Source organism: Saccopteryx leptura, chromosome 9, assembly GCF_036850995.1.
Source record: "Saccopteryx leptura isolate mSacLep1 chromosome 9, mSacLep1_pri_phased_curated, whole genome shotgun sequence".
Lineage (NCBI taxonomy): Eukaryota > Metazoa > Chordata > Mammalia > Chiroptera > Emballonuridae > Saccopteryx > Saccopteryx leptura.
Genome location: NC_089511.1, coordinates 75,397,127 through 75,424,244, shown reverse-complemented (window position 1 = coordinate 75,424,244; position 27,118 = coordinate 75,397,127). Strand labels below are relative to the sequence as shown.

At 39.9% G+C, this 27,118-nt stretch overlaps 1 protein-coding gene across 1 annotated transcript in view; it reads right to left on the bottom strand.

Annotated features, from left to right (window-relative positions):
* Nucleotides 1-26,988, bottom strand: part of ADK (adenosine kinase) — a 657,653-nt gene extending 630,665 nt beyond the window's left edge. Inside the window, exon 1 of the mRNA XM_066349840.1 lies at nucleotides 26,844-26,988. Coding sequence (XP_066205937.1) covers nucleotides 26,844-26,908 — 65 coding nt within the window. The 5' untranslated portion in view covers nucleotides 26,909-26,988. The remainder of the gene's footprint in view (nucleotides 1-26,843) is intronic.
* Nucleotides 26,989-27,118: the final 130 nt, after the last annotated feature.

Below are 27,118 nucleotides of genomic sequence, written 5' to 3'. Positions count from 1 at the left end.
CACAAAAATGTTATTTCAGCAAACAGAGTTCATGTGTACTTGTTCTTTCAGGGTCAATCACGTACAGACAACAATAAAGACTTTTTTTTTCCAGGTAAAGGCGGAAGTTCTTTTTATTCACAGCACCTTTGTTTCCTCAGTTATATTCTTTTTCTATCCTTTTCCTACCCTCTCTTCCACCCAGTCTTTACACACACACACACACACAGGTTAGCTACTGAGCAGCTATTATTTAAACTCTTTTAATCAATCTTATAAGCACTTTATTTCAACTCTATTCTTTATAATCTAAGAAAAACTGGTCAATTTAAATTTTTTACCTTTATTAATCTTACAATTTAAATAATTGAACCAAGACAAGTGTACCCAAAGAGACTAGTATTCTCTTGGGAAGATAAGTACATCCTCTATCAATTTTATCTAACCATGTGGTTAATCTGCCGCTATAAAAACAAATAGATAGCCTGACCAGGTGGTGGCGCAGTGGATAGAGCATCGGACTGGGATGTGGAAGGACCCAGGTTCGAGACCCCAAGGTCGCCAGCTTGAGCACTGGCTCATCTGGCTTGAGCAAAGAGCTCACCAGCTTGGACCCAAGGTCGCTGGCTCCAGCAGGGGGTTACTCGGTCTGCTGAAGGCCCACGGTCAAGGCACATGTGAGAAAGCAATCAATGAACAACTATGAAGTCGCAACCGCAACGAGAAACTGATAATTGATGCTTCTCATCTCTCTCCATTCCTGTCTGTCTGTCCCTGTCTATCTCTGCCTCTGTAAAAAAAAAAAAAAATAGATACAAACAAATCTCTAACCTCAAAAGCCAAGTGCCTCTGGATAGCATAACAAATATGTGGACCCACCATACTATCTTTTCAAAAAAATGCTGCAAGCCCCAAAATAATAACAAAGTCCTCTTCAAACACAACCAATTTGTTGTTAAAGTGCAATAAAACAGCACATACATACATTGTTGGTAAGAAGTTTAAATTAGTACATTCTGGAAAGCTTTTCGGCAGTATGTGTAACCAATTCTACTTTTAGGCAACTATCATAAATAAAATATAATAATGTGGACAGAGATTTGTATAACCAGTTATTCGTTTCTGCATTAATAGCAAAAATTTATTATATACTAAATAACCAAAAGTAGAACAATGGTTAAATAAATTACATAAGAATGTTATGAGAGTCTTGGTTCCTGGGATTTTCAGCAGAGGAGAGAGTAGAGCCAGCAGCAGGAGGAGGCCACGTGGAGGAGGCCAGGAGAAGCAGCCAAGATGGTGGAGTGCTGAGTGAGATGCCAGTTTGTGTAGTTTGTATTTGGGATAAGGAAGGAGATGGGGAACTGAGGTGAATAAGTCTGGTGAGCTAGAAACCTTTGATTCTAGGAAACTCGGATAAGTCAGTGGCTTTGTGAGCACTGAGTGTGACTGGGTTTTGGAGCCCAGTGTGTATTTTTACTTGCCCGCCGGGTGCAAGGTAGGATTAAAGGCTATGGCCCACCAAAAAAAAAAAAAAATGTAATGAGATATTATAAAATCTTTCCATAGTTTTGTTTTGTTTTTTCATTTTTCCGAAGCTGGAAACGGGGAGGCAGTCAGACAGACTCCAGCATGCGCCCGACCAGGATCCACCCGGCATGCCCACCAGGGGGCGATGTTCTGCCCCTCTGGGGCGTCGCTCTGTTGCATCCAGAGCCACTCTAGCGCCTGGGGCAGAGGCCACAGAGCCATCCCCAGTGCCCGGGCCATCTTTGCTCCAATGGAGCCCCGGGCTGCGGGAGGGGGAGAGAGAGACAGAGAGGAAGGAGAGGGGGAGGGGTGGAGAAGTAGATGGGCGCCTCTCCTGTGTGCCCTGGCCAGGAATCAAACCTAGGACGCCCGCACGCCAGGCCGACGCTCTACCGCTGAGCCAACCGGCCAGGGCCTCCATAGACTTTTTAAAGATGTACAAAAATGCTCATGATACTATGTTGAATGAAAAAAAGCAAAACAAAAGGAATATAGAGAATGATCTTGACTTTGTTTAAAAAAAAAATACATGCCATATTTGCACAGAAAAAAGACTAGTAAGAGACACATCAAAATATTGGTTTCTCTGGAAACTGAGATTATGTGTAATTTTTACTGTCTTATTTATATGAACTAGCTTATAAATACTATATATTGATTTTATTAGCATAAAATTTTTATAATTACTAATAAACTTTAATTATCTTTCTGAAATGGTTTAAAACTACAAAAATTATTCCTGCTCTTTATCAAAACATATTTCTTTTCACCACAATTAGCAAAACTATCATTTTAAAGGAAGTGGGATTTACTTTTATAATGTCTCATCTCTTTATGTTTAAAGTTTCTTTAAGACAGAATAACAAGAATAAAATATCTTTATGATTTTCTTAATTTTAAATCTTAAATTGACAAAATACTACTTTTAGAGCTTTCATAGCCTTTAAGAGGCCAGTTGTCACAACATTGAATGTGGAATGTCTTCCCTGCATGTTATTTAAAAGTATCTCATTTCATATGAATTAAAATACTGATCAAAATAGTATTTTAAAGCAATGTATATCATACTCCAAAAAAAGAACTTTCTTAAAACTCATCTCCCAAAAATAAATAGTATATCACAGCATAGATTTCAGAAGCCTGGGAATAAGGAGATGAAATTCTAATTCTGAAACTACCAAAAAAATATTACGCCCATTGACCAACAGTTTCCTAATCTGAAACACATCTCAGGTCCCTTTCAGTTCTTACTGGACAATGAGAAGGGGGAAAAAAAAGTCCACCCATATCTTAATACAAATTGGGTTGTTCTTAGAGTTGATCACTGCTAATGTAATAAAACACATGCAATTTTAGTCAGCTTTCATTACCGATAAGGTTATTCACAGAAACATTGCTAAATGTATTAACTCTTTTCCCCAAAAAAAACATTATTAGAGGTCTACTATTTTTACTTCCCTTAATTATTATCTGAGGATTCTTAAGCTACATTTCACTTTACCAGTACATATTCAAACAGAATATAATCTTTAAATAGAACCTGACAATTTATTTCCCAGGAGAATTTGAAGAATATAGTAACATTTGATTGACTGAACTTTATTTAATAAGAATTCTTAGCAAAACTCCATCATAGGAACACCTACACAGTGCTTCTTTATTTGCAGTGAACTACAAATCTCTGAAGCTGAAAGAAAACCTCCAATATAAAAGTACAGAGTACCAGTGCTTCCCAATTATTCATACTGCTTAGATTATATTTTTAAGTTATACAATTGAATGTCACTATCATTTCATAAAAGGGCATTTTAACATTAAAAAAATTGTATGAAGGACATCACAGAATAAAGATTAGCCCATCCCAACCCTGTCTGAATGTCACTAGCATTTCATAAAAGGGCATTTTAACATTAAAAAAATGTACGAAGGACATCACAGAATAAAGAATAGCCCATCCTAACCCTGTCTGGTTACTAAGCTCAGTCAGTTGGAGGGTCACCCCAAAACACCAACATTACAGGTTCAATCTCTGGTCAGGACACATATGGGAAGCAACCAATGAATGTACAACTAAATAGAAAAACAAATGAATGCTTCTCTCTCTCTCAAATCAATCAATAAAAAATTCTTAAAAGAAAATTCCCATCCCAAAATATTGTTGGTAATCTTATGAAGTACATTCTCTCTATAAAAGATTTTCTTTTTACTTCCCCATAGATCTGATCTATGGGTAGTCGGGGAAGGCCTCCAGCAGGAGAGAACTGAATGACAAGAGCTAGGTAGTAGAAGGGCATTCTTGACAGACAGCACTAAATTAATTGGAAAGCCAGTGTGAAAAATGGCAAAAGAGAAAATAAAGGTTTGTGGTCAGAGCAAGAAGCAGATCACTTCAGCTTTTATGAGCCTAAGAAAATCTGATTTTATTATAAGCATGACAAGAGGCCAACTATAATTAAATTTTGAACAGAGGAATGACATGATCTAATTTTGTTTTAAAAGATCACCCTGGTTTAACTGGAGAGAATGGAATACAGGAGCATGAAAGCAGAAAGATTAAATTAGAAGTCTGTTATAGTAATATAGGATGACAAACATTCCTGGTTTGAACCATGAAATAGTGATAGACAATAGAAAGAAACAGGTGGACTTCCTTGCAGGCAGCATGACAGGTCCTGCTGATGGAACAGATATGGGGGACTAAGGAAAGAAAGGAATCAAGAGTAACACCTAGATTTTGGACAAAATTGGGTAAATGGTGCTGCTATTTACTGAGATAAATGGAGAAGGCAAGAATGAACCTCAGAAGACTCGAGTTCTGAGAGAGGTCAGAAATGGAGATAGACACTGGGAAACAACTTTTTCTCCCTAGTTTTTCTTACTCTGTAGTGCCTGCTGTGTTATGATAGACTGAAAATAAATGTCCAGAATGTATATGCAATTTCATCTGAGCAACTCCCTAAGAGGAGAACTATTCTATTATACATTGGCAGTCAGCTCCTAGCAGGTACATATATAAGTTAGAATAGGTAAAACTTAGCTGAGTGACTAATGTATGCCAGACACCATGCTACGTATCTTTCAAGTACTATCTCATTTGAATTTACAACAACCCTACCAGGAGATATTTTATGATCACCATTTCACAGATGAAGTAATTGAAGCTAAAAGAGGTTAAATAACCTACCTGGAACACACATCACAGAATAAAAATCCAAAGTCTGATAGTCTGACTCCAGAACTGAGACTAATTATGATTGAACACTGTGTCACCAGAGTAAGTCCAAGACAGTCAGATGTAAGTCTGAGACTTTTATAAATATCCAAATTTCAGAACACCCAACTGTGATTTCACACATACGATATAGTGATTCAGTGACAGCTTTCTGATTAGCTGGAGCAACATATGAAATGCATACAACATATGAAATTGCTTCTTTTATTTCTATATATGCTCATTCACAGATTAAATCTGACTAGCAATGAATCTGCCATTTTTGTATTTAATTTAGCTAAGACTCCTATCACCAAGAATTATTTCTTGGATGTCTTCATTTTTTAAAATTTCAACCACTTCGGCCTGACCTGTGGTGGTGCAGTCAATAAAGTGTTGACCTGGAATGCTGAGGCCACTGGTTCAAAACCCTGGGCTTGCCTGGTCAAGGCACATATGAGAGTTGATGCTTCCTGCTCCTCTCCCTTCTCTCTCTCATTCTCTCTGTGTGTCTCTCTCTCTAAAAAAAAAAAAAAAAAAAAAAAAAGAAGAAAAAAAAACTGAATAAAGTTAAAAATAAAATAAAATTTCAACCGCTTCATTTCTCTCAAAATCAAAAGAGTGATTGCTTTTAACAAATAAAAAACATTTTTACCACCGTGCAAGAATTTCGGGGCACACAATGAGTAGCAAATAGCTCAATGTACTATCATATCAAGCTAAGTAAATCCCCCAACCCAGCCATTAACCTTGTGTGAATCAAATTTAGGCTTCAGGCTGCTGTTAATATTCTAAACATTGGTAGATATTCTGAAATAAGCATTTCTTTAGTTCCCCATGGTTCTATCACAGGAAATAATCCTCTGTGGAAAAGCACAATGCCAGGTAACAGTACAGAGTATCACAAAACGTGCATTTATAAGAGTGGATGAATTATTTTTTTAAATTGAGGTAAATTACATATATAACATTATTTACAATGTAATGGTTTGATATTTGCATATATTGTAAAACTATCTCCATAATAAGTCTAGTTTACATCTGTCATTATATATACATAGTTACAAAATTTTTTTTTCTTGTGATGAGAACTCTTAACTAAAATTTTTAATGTTTTTGTTTTCCTTACTGAGGAGTGGGATGGATGTGGGAGGTTTGAACACAAACACAACAGTCTCAGCTTGCCTGTATGTGAACAGAATAATTATATCCAAATATAATTTTCAGGCATGGTAAGAAGGCAGCTCCTTTTGTATGCCAAATAGACTTTTTGGTGGCGTTAGGTAGTCAACTTATCTTAAGACTCCACAGAAATGTTTAAAGCTTAACTTATTTTCTTAAAAAACTGAAAACCCTTAATATTTCATGGGAAATAATATGCATATTTAAATTAATCTCTGAACTTTGAAACCAAAAATAGACATATTTTTATAATCCCCCCCAGTGAGGAGGGATTATTAGAAGTAATCATCTTTCAAGGGGCAATTACACAATTAAATGCTTGATAAATAATTCAATCATCTTTTCAAAATTATTTTACCACAATTGTAGCATTTAAAAAATGGTCACAGACCTGACCAGGAGGTGGTGCAGTGGATAGAGCGTCGGACTGGGATGCAGAGAACCCAGGTTCGAGGCCCCGAGGTCTCCACCTTGAGCGCGGGCTCATCTGTTTTGAGCAAAGCTCACCAGCTTGGACCCAAGGTCGCTGGCTTGAGCAAGGGGTTACTCAGTCTGCTGAAGGCCCACGGTCAAGGCACGTATGAGAAGGCAATCAATGAACAACTAAGGTGTTGCAATGTGCGACGAAAAACTGATTGATGCTTCTCATTTCTCCATTCCTGTCTGTCTGTCCCTATCTATCCCTCTCTCTGACTCAATCTCTGTCTCTGTAAAAAAAAAAAAAATGGTCACAGTTTCTTAGAAACAAGAGTTTATATCCCCTCGCTTGATGAAAGCGATGGAGGTGATGCTATGCCAGATTCCACGCTAGGCTTTAAGAGTTCAGCCAGCTCCTGCCTTGGTCTCTTGGAGTCTTACGCTGCCATATAAGATCTCCAACTACCAGAAATCACATGGAGAGGAAGAGAAGCCCAGTTGAGCCATCCTCTCTAAAGCACCAGGCAAGTGAGTCAGGACACCCTGGTCCCCCCAGACCAAACTTATTATCAGCGAAATACCTCCAACTGGTCCTAGTCAACACCACGTGGAGCAGAAAAATAAATTGGCCAAGCCATGTCTGAATTCCTGATCCACAAATTATGAACTCTAATAAATGGTGATCCACAAATTATGAACTCTAATAAAAAGCCACTAAATTTTGGGATAGAAAGCCAAAATCACTGTGAAAAATATTAAAAATACATTTTGCACTCTATACATATACATAACTGAAAAAAAAAGTTTCACAAAGCAATATTCACCCTTACCATATGCAATACACTGATATTCTCTATCCTACTTTCTTTTTATAAAATACCAGTTGTGCTATAAAATACCAAATTGATTCATAATGTAGTTTGAAAAGCACTTTAGTCTAGACTGATCACTTCACATGTGTATACAGCTATCTAGAAAGAAAACTTTAAAAGACCCACAGCTCATATGCATTATACAGTTCATAAAAAGAAGTTTCTTACACACTCACAGACACACCTCAGAGCTGATGGGTAAAAAGGTGAAAAGCTGAAATGTTTGAGATTGGAGGGTATATAGAAATCAGAAATAGCTAAGAGGAATTGAGCCTTTTCCTTTTTACCACTTCCTTTTACCTCCCCCTTCCTGTTTACAAATCTATATTCCCCCCATTTCTTTTTCATATGGTTATCAAGCATTATAAAATTAAGGTTTTTAAATACATGTTTCCCTGCTATCCAAAAGTAGAGTGTTCCTATGAAACCTTTCATAAGCTGAAATGGAGTAAAAGGAAGAAGCAATTACTTTAGGATGCATCTTGATAATGGATGTACAAAATAAATTGCGATAAAGCACAGATGCTCACAGACATGATTCAGAGCACTGAGACATAATGCTGAGATGCTGAGTGTAGTTTCTGGGGAAGAGATTGGCGGAGTCACTCTCACTGCTCAGAGTGTGTGCAGCCTCTATAACGGCTCACTACAAAACAAACAATGTTATTTTTGCTTTTCACTTTTTTTTGTAAAAGTAAAAATCCTCTTTGGATTTTTCAGTTAGTAAAAAACAGGCACTGGCCGCCGCCGCCACCGCCGCCACCACTGCAGGCTGAGGGCCGAGCGTGTAAAAAAAAACAAACAAAAAAAACCCAGGCACTAATATAGATCTTTCATAAAAGCAAATTGTTATAAAGCAAACTTTTAAAAAGCAGGATTTACCTGTATCAGTTGAATTTAATAAAATGTAGTCCTATTCTTAAAAGTAGGCTAACTGAATATTTCATCATTTCTTTAAAAAGGTTGTTTTTTTTAAAAAAAAAAATTTTGTATGAGGTTCAAGGCTAATTGTGACTATAGGTCATTTTTAATGAAAAAGTTCTCATTTCTACCATCTCATATCTAGTAGACTATTTTTGTAGGATTTTGAAATATAAGTGGTATTAAAAAAATTAATAGCTTATTAGACAAGTATTAGTAATTGTTTCATGTATAATATAGAATATTTTTTAGGCCCTGGCCGGTTGGCTCAGCGGTAGAGTGTCGGCCTGGCGTGCGGGGGACCCAGGTTCGATTCCCGGCCAGGGCACACAGGAGAAGCGCCCATTTGCTTCTCCACCCGCCCCCTCCTTCCTCTCTGTCTCTCTCTTCCCCTCCCGCAGCCAAGTCTCCATTGGAGCAAAGATGGCCCGGGCGCTGGGGATGGCTCCTTGGCCTCTGCCCCAGGCGCTGGAGTGGCTCTGGTCGCGGCAGAGAGATGCCCCGGAGGGGCAGAGCATCACCCCTGGTGGGCGTGCCGGGTGGATCCTGGTCGGGCGCATGCGGGAGTCTGTCGGACTGTCTCTCCCCGTTTCCAGCTTCAGAAAAATACAAAAAAAATAAAAATAAATAATAATAATAATATAGAATACTTTTTGAAGTAAAGGGCCTACTTAATTTCTTTAAATCATACAAATCACTGTTGATTCCTGTTGCTATTATTTATACAATACCTGAAACATTGCAGCTAATGTGAATACTGTGTAATCTTGGGCACTCTTTTTTTTTTTTTTTTTTTTTTTTTAATTTATTTATTTTTTTTATTTATTTATTTTTTTAGAGAGGAGAGGGAGAGACAGAGAGAGAGAGAGAGAGAGAGAGCAGAGACAGAGAGACAGAAGGGGGGAGGCGCTGGAAGCATCAACTCCCATATATGCCTTGACCAGGCAAGCCCAGGGTTTCGAACCGGCGACCTCAGCATTCCCAGGTCGATGCTGTATCCACTGCGCCACCACAGGTCAGGCTGGGCACTCTTTGAACAGTAACGGTTATCTCATATTATTTTATAATAGCACTGACGTCTTAAGATTCAAATTATTAATATCAGGAAAAAATGCAAAATCTCCAAAGTAAATTAAAACTTGTTAAAAAACTTTCCTCTTAACTGGAACATTTTAAGTCTTAAACATAAGCAAAATTGTTTGCCCAAGGCTTTGAATTAGAAAACAAAACAAATCTGCTCAAAGTTCAAGTTCAATGAATGAATCCACTTTCAAAGCATAAACATTAAGTAAATCCCACAAGGAAATATTTATTCTTGAGAGAGAAAACTATATGTGTATGAATAAAAGAACATGAAAGACAAAAATCTAAACATGGTTACTAAACACATTCCCACTAATTTTCTTTAAATGTGTGCTTATGTAGCTCATACAGACTTCACTTTGACAAGTTCTCAATTTGTATCTTCACAGTGTAATGTAAACAGCAAGAAATGTGAGTCAGAGGTCCAGAGTGTGAATTGGGAGCTCACAACTTAGGGACTCAACCTCTCTAGATCTGTTTTCTTGGGTAAAATAAAGGTGGCCTTGTGAGGATCAATAAGGAAATGTAAGTGAAAGTACTTGACATAATTTTTAAATATGTTATTATCTTTAAAAAAACAAAACTCCAAAACATAGTACAATGGGAAGTTACACACCTGGGATCAAATCTCACATCAGATACTTAATAGCTTTAAGAAACTAGCTATGTTACCTGATACCACTTAACCTCTCTGGACTCTGATTCTCTCAATTGTACAATTCTCTCAATTGTAGATTCTGATATTAAGCATCTCCTCAGGCACTAATCCAATCTAAAGAGTCTACAACATGTTCAAAGGGTTTTCAAAATCACAAGAAATTATAAAATTGTGAACTACCATTTGAAAGCCACATCTGGCTAATACTGAGATTTGCCATTGTTTTCACATCCTACCTCCATGATTTGCAGGAAACTTCAGCTGTGGGAGGTCCTACCCTTCCTGGAAATTTGCACGCTTAGGCATCTTTTCACATCTCTGCTCCAGCCTTCACTTCCACCACCATTCAGTCTTTGGAAATACCAGTAGCTTCTCAAAGGGAAAGAGTAGGAGAGACTGCTTTAACCTGTTTTATGAGTCTAAAGAAGAGACATCTTAGCCAACAAGAAATCATTTAAAGAGCTCTGAATTTGACTATTCTAATCAGGATACTAACAAGTCTTCTCAGGAATGTTTCTTTAAGCTTCATAGAGAAATGAGATCAAAGGTCTCAACTGTGTGTGTGTGTGTGTGTGTGTGTGTGTGTGTGTGTGCGCGCGCGCGCACGCATGTGTGTTTCCCATTAGTGAAAAAATGTACTCCTCTTCCCTTGTGCTGATTCTAGGGGAGGAATGCTACACAAATAGGGAAAGAGCAGTGCTAAAGAAAAAGATTCCTGTCTAAGGTAGGAGGCTAGGCAAAGATCACTTAAGATCCCTCCCAATTCTAAGAATCTGTGAGAGTAAGTCTACAAATTTACCATAATTCCCCACATATAAAATGCTCCCATGTATAAGACGCACCTTAATTTTGGGGCCTGAAATTAAAAAAAAAAATGTATTACATAAAGTTACTGAACTCAAGTTTTATTCATCGTAAAATTCATACAACTCATCACTGTCAAAACTCCCATCCATTAGTTGGTCTTCATCTGTGTCTGATGACAAATCACTGTCTTTTTCATATATTGCCTTATCCTCAGTTTCATCTATGGTATTTGAAATGCCACAACCACTGTATAAGATGCATCCAGTTTTTAGACCCCAACTTTTTTGAAAAAGGGTGCATCTTATAGATGGGGAAATATAGTATACATATTGCTCACAAAATTAGGGGTATTTCAAAATGAATATGAAGTGATAAAATATCCCCTAATTTTTGTGAGCAGTGTATCTCTCAACAGAGCATTCTTACAATATTCAAACAAAGGGATGAATATACTCAAAGAAATCAAACCTACCATGTAGCCTGACCTGTGGTGGCACAGTAGATAATGCTGCAACCTGGAATGCTGAGGTCACCAGGTCAAAACCCTGGGCTTGCCCAGTCAAGGCACATATGAGAAGCAACTACTATAAGTTGATGCTTCCTTCTCCCCGCCCCCTTTCTGTCTAACTCTTTCCTCTTTCTAAAATCAGTACTGTACATAAAATCATTTTTTTTAAAAAGAAAACTACCATATAGACAGGAATCTATACTACCCCCACCAAAAAAAAGGCAAATATTTTTTCTAAAATACTATTTTTAATACAATTATTTAGTACTACTTATTGAACTTAATAATGTAATTATATTTTATGGTAATATTTCAAATCTAAATAATCCAATTCTACATATTTGGATAAGCAAGCACTAAGTAAAACAAGACAAAGTAGAATTGTTACCCAAAGGGTGTAAGTCTGCATCATTTCTACAGTTTAATAGCTTTCATCTTCAACAAAACTAAGAACTAAAAAATGGTAACTAAGGTCTCAGATCTGTTTAGGAAAAACAACTTCTGCAAAACTCTGTTTTAGGAGGAACCTAAGACTTTTCAGTCATGGCTATCGACCAAGAAAATGTTCAACTCTCTAATGTGGTTAACTTCAAAGGGAAAATATTTGAACTGTTTATTTTTAAAGGAAATAATTTTCTTGTATTTCAATTTGTTTCGTCAAAAACTTACACATTTTTCAAGCTTCAGCTCTAGGGCTCAGAGAGTAAAACAGTTTATTTTGCTATATCAAGCCTAAAGAAATTCAAGAAAACCTAGGCCATCTGAATTTGATTATTTTGCTATATTTTGTTTTCAGATGACCCCTCCTGGATGAGTCGATAGAAACAAATTTCTTAAAAAGACCATTTTGTGGTATTATCTGTTGGTTACATAGTACACTGTATTACACAGTATGCTACAAATTTAAGACCATTATTACTGACATTCAATGCCCTTGGAGTTCTAATTATGTATCAAATAGCTTCACTAATTAGAACTTTCTAGCTCAGAGGAAAAAGATCCATAATTCTGGTATGTCAAAGAGATCTTTATAAATTCACTCTTTAAGAAAACTTCCCACACCTGACTGGTGATGGCGCAGTGGATAAAGCATCAAATTGGGACACTGAGGACCCAGGTTTGAAACTCCACGGTCGCTGGCTTGAGCGCAGGCTCATCTGACTTGAGCACTAGCTCACCAGCTTGATCATGGGGTCGGCAGCTTGAGCATGCAATCATAGACATGACCCTGTGGTTGCTGGCTTGAGCCCAAAGGTGGCTGGCTTGTGCCCAAGGTTGCTGGCCTGAGTAAGGGGTCACTGGCCCAGCTGGAGCCCCTCCAGCCCCCACCCCACCCCCTCAAGGCTCAGTGTGAAAAACAATCAGTGAACTAAAGTGACACAACTATGAGTTGAGGCTTCTCATCTTTCCCTTCTGGCCTGTTTCTCTCTCTTGCTATTAAAAAAAGAAAGAAAGAGAGAGAGAAAAAAAAAAAAGAAAAAGAAAAAGGGGAAGGGAAAGGAGGAAGGGAGGGAGGGAGGAAGGAAGGAAGGAAGGAAGGAAGGAGGGAAGGGGGGAAGGGGGGAAGGGGGGAAGGGGGGAAGGGGGGAAGGGGGGAAGGGGGGAAGGGGGGAAGGGGAAGGGAAGGAGGGAGGGAGAGAGGAAGGAAACTCTCCCACCAAATAAGCAATTCTACCTTTTTTCTTTTTTGACGGAGACGACAGAGTCAGAGAGACGGACAGACAGGGACAAACAGGAAGGGAGAGAGATGAGAAGCATCAATTCTTCGTTGCAGCACCTTAGTTGTTCATTGATTGCTTTGTCATGTGCCTTGACCGGGGGGCTACAGCAGAGCAAGTGACCCCTTACTAGAGCCAGCGACCTTGGGGTCTCGTCTATGATTTCATGCTCAAGACAGTGACCCCAGGCTCAAGCGGTAAGCCTGCACTCAAGCCAGATGAGCCTGTGCTCAAGCTGGCAACCTCAGGGTTTCAAACCTGGGTCCTCCATATCCCATTCTGACACACTCTCCACTGTGCCACCACCTGGCCAGGCAGCAATTCTACTATATTTTTATAAAAAGAAAAATATTGACCACGGGGCCTTAATAAAATATTACTGTTCATACAGAAGTATATTTTTCCTAATGAAAGTTTCCCCATGGACAAATGAAACCAAGGGTCCTTATAACTGTAATTAAATTCAGCTTGAAAGCCTAGCTATAGAAATCATCTCTCTATATATACCCCTCAGAGACCTACCCTTTCCCCTGGATAATCAGCAACTCCTGAGGCAGCAGAAAACAGTAACCTGGACCAGACCAAGAGTCACAAAGCTCAAATCTCTTTGGCAGGCTAAAGATAACATCTTGACCTAAGCTGTTTCAGTTCCTGAGCCCTAAGGTGGAATGAACCTCTGGCTTCTTCCCATGAAACCAGACAGAGGGACACTGGTGCAGACCTCAGAACTATCTATCCTCAAGACCTGAAGAATACTGTACCTCTGACCAATCAGCTCCCAGCATGACCCTGAAACTCCTAACCCATGGTGTCTTGTGACTTTGTCCTATATAACCTGTAACCATTAGAGGAGTTCAGGCATTTGAGTATTAGCTTCCCATTCTCCTACGTGATGCCATTCATAATAAAATAGTCAGTATGTCTCCACTGTAATTCTCAGTGTTTAATGTTTGGCCCTGTTGGTGTTAGGAGGACGAACTTTTTCTGCTCAATAACACAAATTCAAAAGAGGATTATTCTAGTCAAAGCTCACTATAGTCACAAGAACAGAAATGCAATCTAAGAGTGCAATCCAGTATTAGAGTTATTTCACATTGGCCTGACCTGTGGTGGCGCAGTGGATGAAGCGTCGACCTGGAAATGCTGAGGTCGCTGGTTCGAAACCCTGGGCTTGCCTGGTCAAGGCACATAGGGGAGTTGATGCTTCCAGCTCCTCCCCCCTTCTCTCTCTCTCTCTCTCTCTCTCTCCCCCTCTCTCTCTCCTCTCTAAAAATGAATAAATAAAAAAATTTTTAAAAAATTAAAAAAAAAAAGAAAAAAAAAAAGAGTTATTTCACACACAAGCTCACTCCACCTAACAAGAAAAATGAAAGGTCCAAGTATTTTCAGGTAGGCATTCTATCAACTCTTATGAATAAAGAATTTATAGCTAATACAAAAAATCACTTTACATCAATGAGTACTACAACCAACCTTAAAGCATCTGTAAAAAGTATAGAATTCATCTATTTAACAAAAATTTAGAGCCTGTCATTTTGCAATGAAGTAATTACTTATGGGCCCTGGCCGGTTGGCTCAGTGATAGAGCACCGGCCTGATATGTGGAAGTCCTGGGTTCAATTACCGTCCAGGGCACACAGGAGAAGCGCCCATCTGCTTCTCCACCCTTCCCCCTCACCTTTCTCTTTATCTCTCTCTTCTCCTCCCACAGACAGGGCTCCATTGGAGCAAAGTTGGCCTGGGAGCAGAGAATGGCTCCATGGCTTCCACCTCAGGTGCTAGAATTGCTCCAGTTGCAATGGAGCAATGCCCCAGATGAGCAGAGCATCGTCCCCTAGTGGGCAAGCCGGGTGGATCCCAGTAGGGTGCATGAAAGAGTCTATCTCTCTGCCTCCCCGCTTCTCACTTCAAAAAAAAATTTTTTTTTAAGTAATTACTTATGAGGCACTAAGTTATTCAACTAGTTTCCTGACTTCAAGCAGCAGTAATTGAGATAAAACATACACATACTGTATGTAGCAATAATACAAAGTAGAAAGTACAAACATCCAGAGAAGAAGCCATTTCCAGGCTGGATGATTAAAGAAGTTTTAGAGAAAAGACAGACTTTGGCTGGACCTTGAGGAATGAAGTTTTGAGAGTGGGGAAATTGTTTTTAAGATCCTGATATTGGTGAGTAGAGTGTCCCCCTCAACATCCACCTACTCCCCCACATATATAACATCCACTGGTTCACATACCCACTGACACCCACACACAGGCATGCACACACACAATCACAGAATGAAAAATAAAAATACATCCAAATCTGATCAAAAGCCCCACCTCCAATACAGTAATCAGTGCAATGGTGGGTATGCAGGATGAGAGTATTCTGAAAACTGGTATCTGTATGTAAAAAGCCTCTTCTATTGGGCTCATGAGATTTTAGCTTGGGGTTGAAAAATGCCATCTTCTTTGTTACTTTGAGATGGTCTGTTGAGAAATAAATCCAATGCATAAGGACAATAGAGAGAAGATATACACTCCTAGAATGGAGTCATATTTGACTAGATTTCCCAGTTATGTTAGTAATTGAGTCTCTAAGAAACTTAGAAATGGTTCTACTAGTGAGTCACCCTCTCAGCCTCTAGAAGGCAAACAGCCAAATAACCACTTCAGTATTTCTGAGAATCCCAATTTTGTGAGTGATCCATGATCAAATGCGCTACCTTCATATATATTATCCTATATTTGCAAGTAACATAGCAAAATAACAGGGCTCACTAGTCACTAAATGTGGCTTTTTGACAAAATAGTGAGACCCTGTTAATATAGTAACCAAACTGATATACCTTGAAAAGGTAAGAATTTCTTACCTGATAATTGCTGTGCATATATTTTCTTATTCTATTCTAAAGAATATGCTGAAATCATCATGCACACAATCAATGAAAGCAAAAATGTAAATGGAAACTCAGATGTTCTCATATTAAAATCTACTTACACTGCTTTTCAGATGAACACATTTTTAAAGCAATTGTGTAAAGCCACAGTACAAAAAGGTACACACACCCTGGCCGGTTGGCTCAGCGGTAGAGCGTCGGCCTAGCGTGCGGAGGACCCGGGTTCGATTCCCGGCCAGGGCACACAGGAGAAGTGCCCATTTGCTTCTCCACCCCTCCCCCTCTCCTTCCTCTCTGTCTCTCTCTTCCCCTCCCGCAGGTGAGGCTCCATTGGAGCAAAGATGGCCCGGGCGCTGGGGATGGCTCTGTGGCCTCTGCCTCAGGCGCTATAGTGGCTCTGGTGGCAACATGGCGACGCCCGGGAGGGGCAGAGCATCGCCCCCTGGTGGGCAGAGGGCGTGCCGGGTGGATCCCGGTTGGGCGCATGCGGAGTCTGTCTGACTGTCTCTCCCTGTTTCCAGCTTCAGAAAAAAAAAAAGAAAAAAAAAAAAAAGGTACAAACAAAAATCAAACATGTGAGGGCAACAACTTTAAATCTGTCTTGGAAATATTCAAAATGTATCTTCTTCGGCCTGACCTGTGGTGGCACAGTGGATAAAGTGTCGACCTGGAATGCTGTGGTCGCCAGTTCAGAACCCTGGCCTTGCCTGGTCAAGGCACATATGGGAGTTGAAGCTTCCTGCTCCTCCTCCCTCCTCTCTCTCTCCTCTCTCTAAAATAAATTAAAAAATCTTTTAAATAATTTTTTTAAAAAACGTTTTTTCTTCAACCACTATGTGAAACTTCAGTTTGTGAAACCACTTCAGTGAAATAGCCTTCCAAATCTTCAAGTCCAAAAGTTGAAGAGTTTTTAACTTAGTCAGTTACTATTAGAGGAAGAAAAGCCTAGTAACTCAATGACATATCTAGTACCAGTACTACGATAAAACTAGCCAAAAGATCTTTGAAATAAGCATCTGTTTAGTATCACAGAAGTGTAGAAAGGGAACTGCAGGAAAAATCTAGCAACTGATTCTGATGAAAAATTATTATTTCTGCATAATAACAAACTTTTAAAAACTATTTAAATTTTTAATAAGGTCCACAATCCTTTTGTCAAATTATTAAGGCAGAATATGTTTTGGGGCCAAAATTTTATGGAATTCAGAAATGTATTAATTTTAGGAAGGTAACACACTGTGTATTATATTTTGTCAAGTACCCAGGCGGATTTCATGCAGCATGCCATTAACAAACAGATTAATATTTCTACAGCAAACAATATACATTTGTGTCAGAAAGATACTACAGAGAGCTTCATATCAGCTCGTTTTGCTGTCAAATTAATTCATCTCAAACTTTTTCTTTATTTTTTTTATGGAGACAGAGAAAGAGTCAGAGAGAGGTATAGATAGGGACAGACAGACAGGAAAAGGAATGGAGAGAGATGATAAGCATCAATCGTTAGTTTTTCATTGTGACATCTTAGTTGTTCATTGATTGCTTTCTCATATGTGCCTTGACCGTGGGCTACAGCAGACCAAGTAACCCCTTGCTCAAGCCAGCGACCTTGGGTCCAAGCTGGTGAGCTTTGCTCAAACCAGATGAGCCTGCGCTCAAGCTGGCGACCTCAGGGTCTCAAACCTGGGTTCTCCACATCCCAATCCAATGCTCTATCCACTGCGCCACTGCCTGGTCAGGCTCAAACTTTTTTTAAAAACTTGCAGGCTTCAGAGCTTTGAGGATTTCAGTATAGATAAAAAGATTACAACCTATAATAAAATCATAATACTTTACAAAGTTCCAGATTTACTTAGTATCTCAAAGGTACATTCTGTAACAGTGACATTTAGCCACTCAACACTGAGACAAATTATGTTTTCAGTGAATATCATGTTTCTCCAGTTTAAAATCAACAGAATAAAGAAAACAAAAATAACCACAATCCTTCCATCTAGAGAAACAACTATTAAAATTTTGGTGTCTAAATTTCCAGATACTTTTTATACACATTAATATAATAATTAGGATCAAAATCTCTACATTTTTAGTGTGTGTATTTTTTTTTATCTTCCTATGTACTTGGAATATCTTTTCAACCTGAAGACTCTGATCTTCCAAACTTCTGAAAAATTCTGTCATCATCTCTTCCAATATGGCCTCCCCACCATTCATACTATTTCCTCTTTTTGGAACTCACTGATTAAGTCAGTGCCTCTCAATTTACATTCGCATCTCTTAAATTCTATTTCTCTGTGCTACATCTGGGTGAATTACTCCATACTATCTTTCAATTCTCTCATTTTCTCTTCAAGTATGCTTGATCTAAAGTTTAACCACTGTATTTTTTTGTTTTAATTTCAATAATTTCATTTATCTTCCCCTTACTTCCTATCTATTTACTTTTTTTTTATTATTTATTCATTTTAGAGGAGAGAGAGAGAGAGAGAGAGAAAGAAGGGGGGAGGAGCAGGAAGCTTCAGCTCCCATATGTGCCTTGACCGGGCAAGCCCAGGGTTTTGAACCGGCAACCTCAGCATTCCAGGCCGATGCTTTATCCACTGCGCCACCACAGGTCAGGCCCTATCTATTTACTTTTGATTCAAAACATGTTGTTACTTAATGGCTATTACCTCTTTTATCTATTTAAAGATCTTTAAAATACTTAGTCATTTTGAAATTGCTTTAATAATGTGATTAGTTTTGAGTGAATTTATCTTCTGGTGCTTGTACATATTTTCTAAGTAATGGTCTTCCTCATATGTTTGCAGGCTCAGACTTTGCCTTCCTTTTTCCTGAAGTAGGCCACCCCTCTTCCAGAGCCCATCGCCTCCACACTCAATGCTCTTGCACTAGGTGACAGTGGAGCTATTACAGGTCCCAACTCTAAGCCATCTGGCAGCTCAGCCACTTGTGTCACCACTTCAGGTCCATAGCTTCTTAAAGCACAGCTAGATTTCAGTTTCTTTACATCTAGCCCCAGCCCAGTTCCCAGTTTCCTCGAGAAGATCTAACTCCAGCTCCACTGCAGTTATTTCCTCCAGCTCCTAAACCCGGAATCTAACCGCATATTTTCTTTCTATCCTTAGCCCCTGGAGATATTTATCTGTTCTGGAGTATACCTACATCTTTTCATTTACTTTTTAAATTTGTAATTGCTGTATTGCTTTTCAGCCTTTTGATTAAGATAAAATGTAAATTTATAATTACTGCATTTGGAGCCGAGTGGGGAGTTAAAAACAGAATAAACAGTACCATAATAATTAATAACAGCTAACATTTTTTGAAGACTTACTATGTGCAATTTCATAATCAGTTTTTCATGAAATCCTCTCAACAATCATGAGGTAATACTATTATTGTATCCATTTCATAGGTGAGAAAACAAAAGCATGGGGTCAGAAAGCAATCTTCCTAAGATTACCAGTTAGTAAGAACCAAGAGTCAAACCAGATGTCAGATTCCAGAGACCATGCTCTTAACCACTACCCTACTGGCTTCCATTCTGACCAGAATGGCTTTAAATTTTTTATCTTTCTTTTCTACTTAACTGGGAACATTTTGCACACAGGGAGGATTTTAATCAATGAAAGGGAAGTAGAGCCATATTCCAAATAGAAAGTAGCTTATCAATCTCATGTTTTATTTAGCCTACACCTAAATCTCAAATCAGAAACATTGTTTTCAATGCCTCTCCTTTTCCTAGAGCCCTCCTTCCTCTCCCTGGAATCCAAACACTTCATGCTTGCTCGGAGATACACAGGATCCTGGCAGGCTTTCCTTTGGCTCTCTTAGCACCATATAATGCCTAGGAAAGGATCTTACTAAGGCATTCATACAAAATACCTCAGGAGATTTCTGTTTTCCGTTTTCCTTCATATAGCCCAAAGCCTTAATCTTAAAGGATTAAATTTGTGAATATAAGTGAACACATGCAATATCATCCAAAAAGAGCTACACTCATTCAATTTTAGGCTGAATTATTAAATACATAAGCTCTACAAAAGTGAAAGTTATCAGTCCCACCCTATGTTATGCTGATAATTCATACAACTAAGGACCAAGCACTATGCAATGCACTAAGGACATACAATCATCCTTTCTCTTTTTCAATCTGCCTACATTTTGTCATTTAATCATCACAGCAGACCACTCTAGGAACCATGTGCTCAGTTGTAAAAATAATCTAGAAAATTTTCTGAAAGAGAAATAAATGTGTTTTAGAAGAAGGGGTTAAGGAAGCTGTTGCTTGGTCACCTAAGTTACTTACAGACATTCCTAGGTTTACTATACAACTTTAAAATGCGGGGTCTTGAATGAGGTAAGAGTCCATGAAAGTGAAATGGCTAGCAAACAACAATTATTTGCTAACTTGAGAGATGCTCAATATTTGCTAGTTGGAGAATTATAGCTTGTTTCCTTTTTAATATTATCAAAAGTCATGACCTAGCACAACCTTTAATTGCTAATATCAGAGAAAATTATGATGTGGGCTCTTAGAATTAAAACCTTCCTAACATCAACTTCAGAGCTTACAAATATTGCTGAGGATGATTAAGTAGAGCTATGCCTGAAAAAGATTAGGTCAGGGGTCTCAAACTCGCGGCCCGCCGAACAACTGTGTGCGGCCCGCAGACTAATCCACGAAGTTCAAAATATTTTGGATAAAATTAAGTAAGCCTAGGGGCCTACTTGTATTTTTCATTTCTCTAGCATCCTAGCTAGATATTAGCTTAGTTAACAGCAGTTGTGATGCGAACTACAGTTTCTGGTCGTTTTGTGACACTGAGTAAACTGCATGTACGATTGTGCTTGTTGTACTGATTTTTTGTTTTCAACTGCAGTGAGAAAAGTGTTGTGTAACAGTTGCCTTTTGTAGACCTAATGCGGCCCGCCTAACGGCTGTGATCTTGCTCTGTGGCCCACATGCTGAGTTGAGTTTGAGACTCCTGGATTAGGTAGAACACGATGAAACTGGAGGTGGGCACACTAGTTAGGAAGCCAATTCAAAGTCCAAGCAAGATAAAATCTAAACCTGAGTTGTAACAGCAGAAATTGAAATGGAAAAGCATTTATGAGACATTACTGAAGAACAACCTTTATAATTCCATGTGGATAAAAAATGAATCAAGTATTTAGGTTCCAAACTTTGGAGAAAGACAAGTTAGTGATGCCATTAACAGAACCATGGATAAAGGTGCAGATTTAGGACAATGGATAGATTTAGTTTGCTAAATATGACTCTGAAGTGTCAGCAAGACAATCAGGAGATCTCCATCAAACAGTAAAACTAGGGTCAGAGAGCTAAAGGATATAGAGACAGAAACATCACACAAGTGAAAGCGTAGAGTACAAAGCCCGAACCCCATACACCTTCTGCTACAGTTACCCAAAAAGCAGCTCTCTCCCATTTCTACATCCAAACAAACTTTCCTATAAAACCAGCCACACTATGTCACACCTGGTTAACTCCTTGTTGTCCTTCAGAATCCTCAGGTATCATTTTCCCAAACCCCACTAATTTCCACCAGGATGATAGAACTTGGGTCTTACCTCACTATAGGTACCAAGTTTAGCACCATGCTAAAAATAACAGTCACTTGAAATACTGACTGAAAGAACAGACTTGACATATGCTGAACATGCCTTTGAAGAAACTATATCCTGCCCTGGCCGGTTGGCTCAGTGGTAGAGCGTCGGCCTGGCGTGCAGGGGACCTGGGATCGATTCCCGGCCAGGGCACATAAGGAGAAGCGCTCATCTGCTTCTCCACCCCCCCCTCCTCTCTGTCTCTCTTTTCCCCTCCCGCAGCCAAGGCTCCATTGGAGCAAAGACGGCCCAGGCGCTGGGGATGGCTCCTTGGCCGCTGCCCCAGGCGCTAGAGTGGCTCTGGTCTCAGCAGAGCGACGCCCCGGAGGGGCAGAGCATCACCCCTGGTGGGCATGCCGGGTGGATCTCGGTCGGGCGCATGCGGGAGTCTGTCTGACTGTCTCTCCCCATTTCCAGCTTCAGAAAAATACAAAAAAAAAAAAAAAAAAAAAAAAAGAAACTGTATCCTCTTAGAGGTGACCACTAAAGAAATGAACTTGGATGAGATTTCCAAAGGAGAGAAAAGAAAAGAGATCCTAATATAGGTAATCATGATAGAACATCTTCATCTAGAGAGCAGTTCCCCAAAATGCTTCATGACTTCTTTCAGCCCTAAATACCTCAGCTGTAACATCAGGATCATTACTCCTACCTCACAGGTTGCTGGGAAGATTAAATGGCACAGGATATGTAAAGCACCCAATATATTGTCTGGCACTCAATTGTGAAATCAACCCAATGTGAAATTAGTTAGAACCTGTTTATTTCTTTGCAACATCAGTAACTGCTATACCCTTAAAAGCAATCCAGCTTAGAAAAATAATGGCTATCTGAGAAAGGGAGGCTAGACTTGTCAGATGCTCTCCCTAGATCATAGTATTTTCAATCTCAACACTATTAGCAGTTTTGGCTGGATATTTTTTGATGTAGGGGGCTTTCTGTGCAGTACAGGATATTTAGCCACATCCTTGAACTCCAACCACTAGGTGCCAGTAGCAGCCCCCACCAAAAATGAAGCCACACATTGCCAAATGTCCCCTGGTTGAAAACCGTATTCCAGAGCTAACTGAAATTCTCACAAAGGCCTAAATCCTCTCCCTGATATCTATAAATCATACCTGAGTTTATTTGTTCCCCACTGACTGACCTACACATTAAATTATGTTTAGACTTTGTAAGTCATTCTTAAAAGTGAACCAAAATATTGTATGTTTATTTGTTCCCCACTGACTGACCTACACATTAAATTATGTTTAGACTTTGTAAGTCATTCTTAAAAGTTAACCAAAATATTGTATGCAGCCAGCCCCTGAGCTGTCAAACAAGTCACCATAGATCAGGGGTCCCCAAACTTTCTACACAGGGGGCCAGTTCACTGTCCCTCAGACAGTTGGAGGGCCGGACTATAAAAAAAACTATGAATAAATCCCTATGCACACTGCACATATCTTATTTTAAAGAAAAAAAACAAAACGGGAACAAATACAATATTTAAAATAAAGAGCAAGTAAATTTAAATCAACAAACTGACCAGTATTTCAATGGGAACTATGCTCCTCTCACTGACCACCAATGAAAGAGGTGCCCCTTCCGGAAGTGCGGCAGGGGCCGGATAAATGGCCTCAGGGGGCCGCGTGCGGCGTGGGCCGTAGTTTGGGGACCCCTGCCATAGATAATGTATGCAGTCTTAACCACTCAGTGCATTATCACACTGTGACCCTTAAAGCCAAACTAATACAATGAAAGTAGGAACAGCCAATCCTAAAAGGTATTCACAAAAAAATTAATTTGTTCCAGTACTGAAGTATCTAACTTTTTTTCTTTTCTTTTTTTTTGAGAGAGATGAGAAACATCAACTTGCAGTTGCATCACTTTAGTAGTTGCATCACTTTAGTTGTTCATTGATTGCTTCTCATATATGGCTTGACCGGAAGGGGGTGGGGGCTCAAGCCAAGGACCTTGGGCTTCAAGTCAGCAACCTTTGGGCTCAAGTCAGTGACACTGGGATCATGTTGATGATCCCGCTCAAGCCAGCAATATCAGGGTGTCAAACCTGGGACTTCAGCGTCCCAGGTCAATGCTCTATCCACTGTACCACCACGGGTCAGGCTCAAGTTTCTAATCTTTTAATTTCAAGTCTACAGGTGGCACTAAATAGATAGTGTATAAAATGAGTTTTTGTTGCCTAAGGACTTTTAGAAGTTTGAAATAGACACTAATGACATATAAAATACATTATATATATTTAAGAATTATTTTGTATCATATGCTCACATACTACAACAACATAAAAAGTATGTATACTAACAACAAAAGCAAGAACAGAGGCACAAGTAGTAAAGAAACAAAAACTGAGTTAATAATTCACTATGGTTTTTAGATAAATTACTTGAAGTTAAAAAGTATAGCATGGGCCTGACCAGGCGGTGGCACAGTGGAAAGAGTGTCGGACTGGGATGCGGAGGACCCAGGTTCGAGACCCCGAAGTCGCCAGCTTGAGCACGGGCTCATCTGGCTTGAGCAAAAAGCTCGCCAGCTTGGACCCAAGGTCACTGGCTTGAGCAAGGGTTACTCGGTCTGCTGAAGGCCCGTGGTCAAGGCACATATGAGAAGCAATCAATGAACAACTAAGGTGTTGCAACGAAAAACTGATGATTCATGCTTCTCATCTCTCTCCCTTCCTGTCTCTCTGACGCTCTCTCTGTCCCTGTTGTTAAAAAAAAAAAAAAAGTATAGCATGGTAACTGAGAGTACATATATATGTAGAATCAGACTACCTGGACTAAAATCCCAACCGCATACTTACTAGATACATGACTTTGATAATGACTTAACCTCTCTATTTTGGTTTCCTCCCATAAAATGGAGATAATCACAGTTATCTACCCTGATGCAGAACTGATGAACTTAAAATAGGTAAACACCTAACATAGTGCCTAGCAGGGACATATAGTTCTTAAGTATTAAACATTATTTATCATTAGTTTTAATGAGGCATAAGCAGAGAGAAGTATACTTTGGGTGGCCTATAAAAGCAGGCAAAGTAGCCTGACCAGGCGGTGGCACAGTGGATAGAGCGTTGGACTGGGATGTGGAGGACCCAAGTTTGAGACCCCAAGGTCGCCAGCTTGAGCGCAGGCTCACCTGGTTTGAGCAAAGCTCACCAGCTTGGACCCAAGGCCGCTGGCTGGAGCAAGGGGTTACTCAGTCTGCTGAAGGCCCATGGTCAAGGCACATATGAGAAAGCAATCAATGAACAACTAAGGAGTCGCAACGAAAAACTAATGATTGATGCTTCTCATTTCTCTCCGTTCCTGTCTGTCCCTATCTATCCCTCTCTCTGACTCTCTCTTTGTAAAATAAAAAAAAAAATTAAAAAAAAAAAAAAGCAGGCAGAGTATTCAAACAACAATAAACTTGCACCCCACATACTCTGGGTTCATATTTCAGTTCCTTAACTATTTCATTTGGGCATCAATTTCCTCATCTGTAAAACAGGAAAGCACTTTGAAAATTATGCACATAAGGGAAAATCTAAGAGCAGTATGTTTAGCATGACACTAGGAGAAATTTTTATCTGTCTTCCAATTTGGTAGAGGAAACTTTGTGGAGGAGGTGCCTTTTTTTTTTTTTTTTTTTTTTTTATTTATTTATTCATTTTAGAAAGGAGAGGGAGGGGGAGAGAGAGAGAGAGAGAGAGAAGGGGGGGAGGAGCAGGAAGCATCAACTCCCATATGTGCCTTGACCAGGCAAGCCCAGGGTTTTGAACCAGCGACCTCAGCATTTCCAGGTCGACGCTTTAACCACTGTGCCACCACAGGTCAGGCTGGAGGAGGTGCCTTTTAAGGAAACTCTTAATAATGGGACAAATAGGAAAAGCTCATGCCTTGAACCTAGATAAGTCTTATTCAAAAGCCCTTGCTTTATTCCAAGGATTTTCACCCTTTTTCATCTCATGGCACAAATAATTACTAAAATTCTGCAGCACACCCAAAAAGATATTTTTTGCCAATCTGACAAAAAAAAGGGTGTAATTTTAATTCATTCAAACTGGACGGCTATTGCTGTGTTGACTGTTGTCATTTTTTTTATTTGACAATCTATGGGAAAAGAAGTCAATGCCTCTAAATAAACAAGTACTGCATGTCTCAAAAATTCTTGCGACATTTCAGTGTGCCTCTTATGCAGCACGCCAATTGAAAATCATTGCTTCACTCGTTTGAAAGCTTAAAATAAAAATAGAATACCTTGAATTTAAAAAATTTTAATTGATTTGAGAAGGAGAGAGAAAGAGAGAAGCATTCATTTGTTATTCCACTTAGTTGTGCATTTATTGGTCACTTCTCGTATGTGCCCTGACCCAGATCAACCTGCAACCTTGGTGTTTTGGAGGACAATCTAACCCACCAGGATTTCTGAATTTTTACTTTAAGTGTCTTTTCTTTTCTCTGCAAGGTAGGGACATTAACCCTTTGAAAGTAGTAAAAATACATTAAAGGCACTGGCAGGGATTTGGGTCCCTAAGTGACCTTTTTTCAACTAATGAATGATTCCTTCTTTTGTAGGTAAAGAAGGGCGATGATGGAAAAAATGAGATTTGTCTTGGATAATGAGTGTCCCAATAGTTTTAAATCAATTTGATATGTCTACCTTTAGTTAGAAAAATCACTGCCTTCCAAGAACATTTCAAAATCAAGAGCTGCGCACGCTGCACTTTATACTTATTAGTAAGACTATTTAACAATTTTTATAAGTATAAGTTGCAACATCTATCACATGTGAGGCAAGTGTCAGGCACAGAACTGTCCCCACTACTGTCAAAAAGTGCAAGAAAAAAAAGGGAAAAATGAGTCTTTCCTATCCATTCATCTAAATGCCGTCCTCGCCAAGTCTCGGAGGCTGGATCTAGATCCCTGGTAGAGTTGTCTACAAAATTGCCAGCATTCAGAGTGTGTAAGAAAAGGAAGGTCAAATCGCCCTTCCGCGACATTTCACAAAAACTGTCCAAGAATTCTCTTTGCCCAGGGCAGAGCAGTCACTGGACCTCCTCCTCGTTATCCCCCAGGAAAGGGAATGTGGCCGCGCGTGACTTGGCTCAGGTTGGGTTCCGTCCACGGAGTCTCTCCAGTGCAGCACAGCCCGGAAAACTACAACGTGGTGCCCGCAGCCTGCCCACAGCCGGCTCGGCCCTACCCCCACCCTCCCGGCTGTCGCTCTGATTGGCCGAGGGCGGCCGAGGCCGCTCCGAGCAGGAGGCGACTCCGCCAAACTGGGCGGGCACCAAACGAGAGGTCGCCACCACGCGGGCGGCTCCTCCAGGAGTGGGACCTGCGAGTCGGCCCCAAGCCGCAGCGAGGACCCAACGCCAGCGCAGCGCAAGCACATGTGGGCGCTGGTTAAAGGCCGTCGCCGTCACCCTTCACCTTACGTAGGGGAGCGCTCACCTCAGCGCTCGCGGAGCCTCCACCTTCAGTTTTTTGGGCTTCGGCTCCTCCTCAGCGGCGGCCATCTTCGTGCTCTCACCCCACTTAGGATCCAGCGTGTACCCCACCCCTCCGGCGCTCTGGCTCCACCCCCTCCTCGTAACACCGCCTCCATTTTTACAAACTCTTCCTCTCCCGACTCCTCCCAGTTCACGCCTCCCCATCCACAGTCATTGGCTCTACCCCTCAGCTGCACCATTGGCTAATACACGGCCTCTTCCTGACCCCGCCCCGCC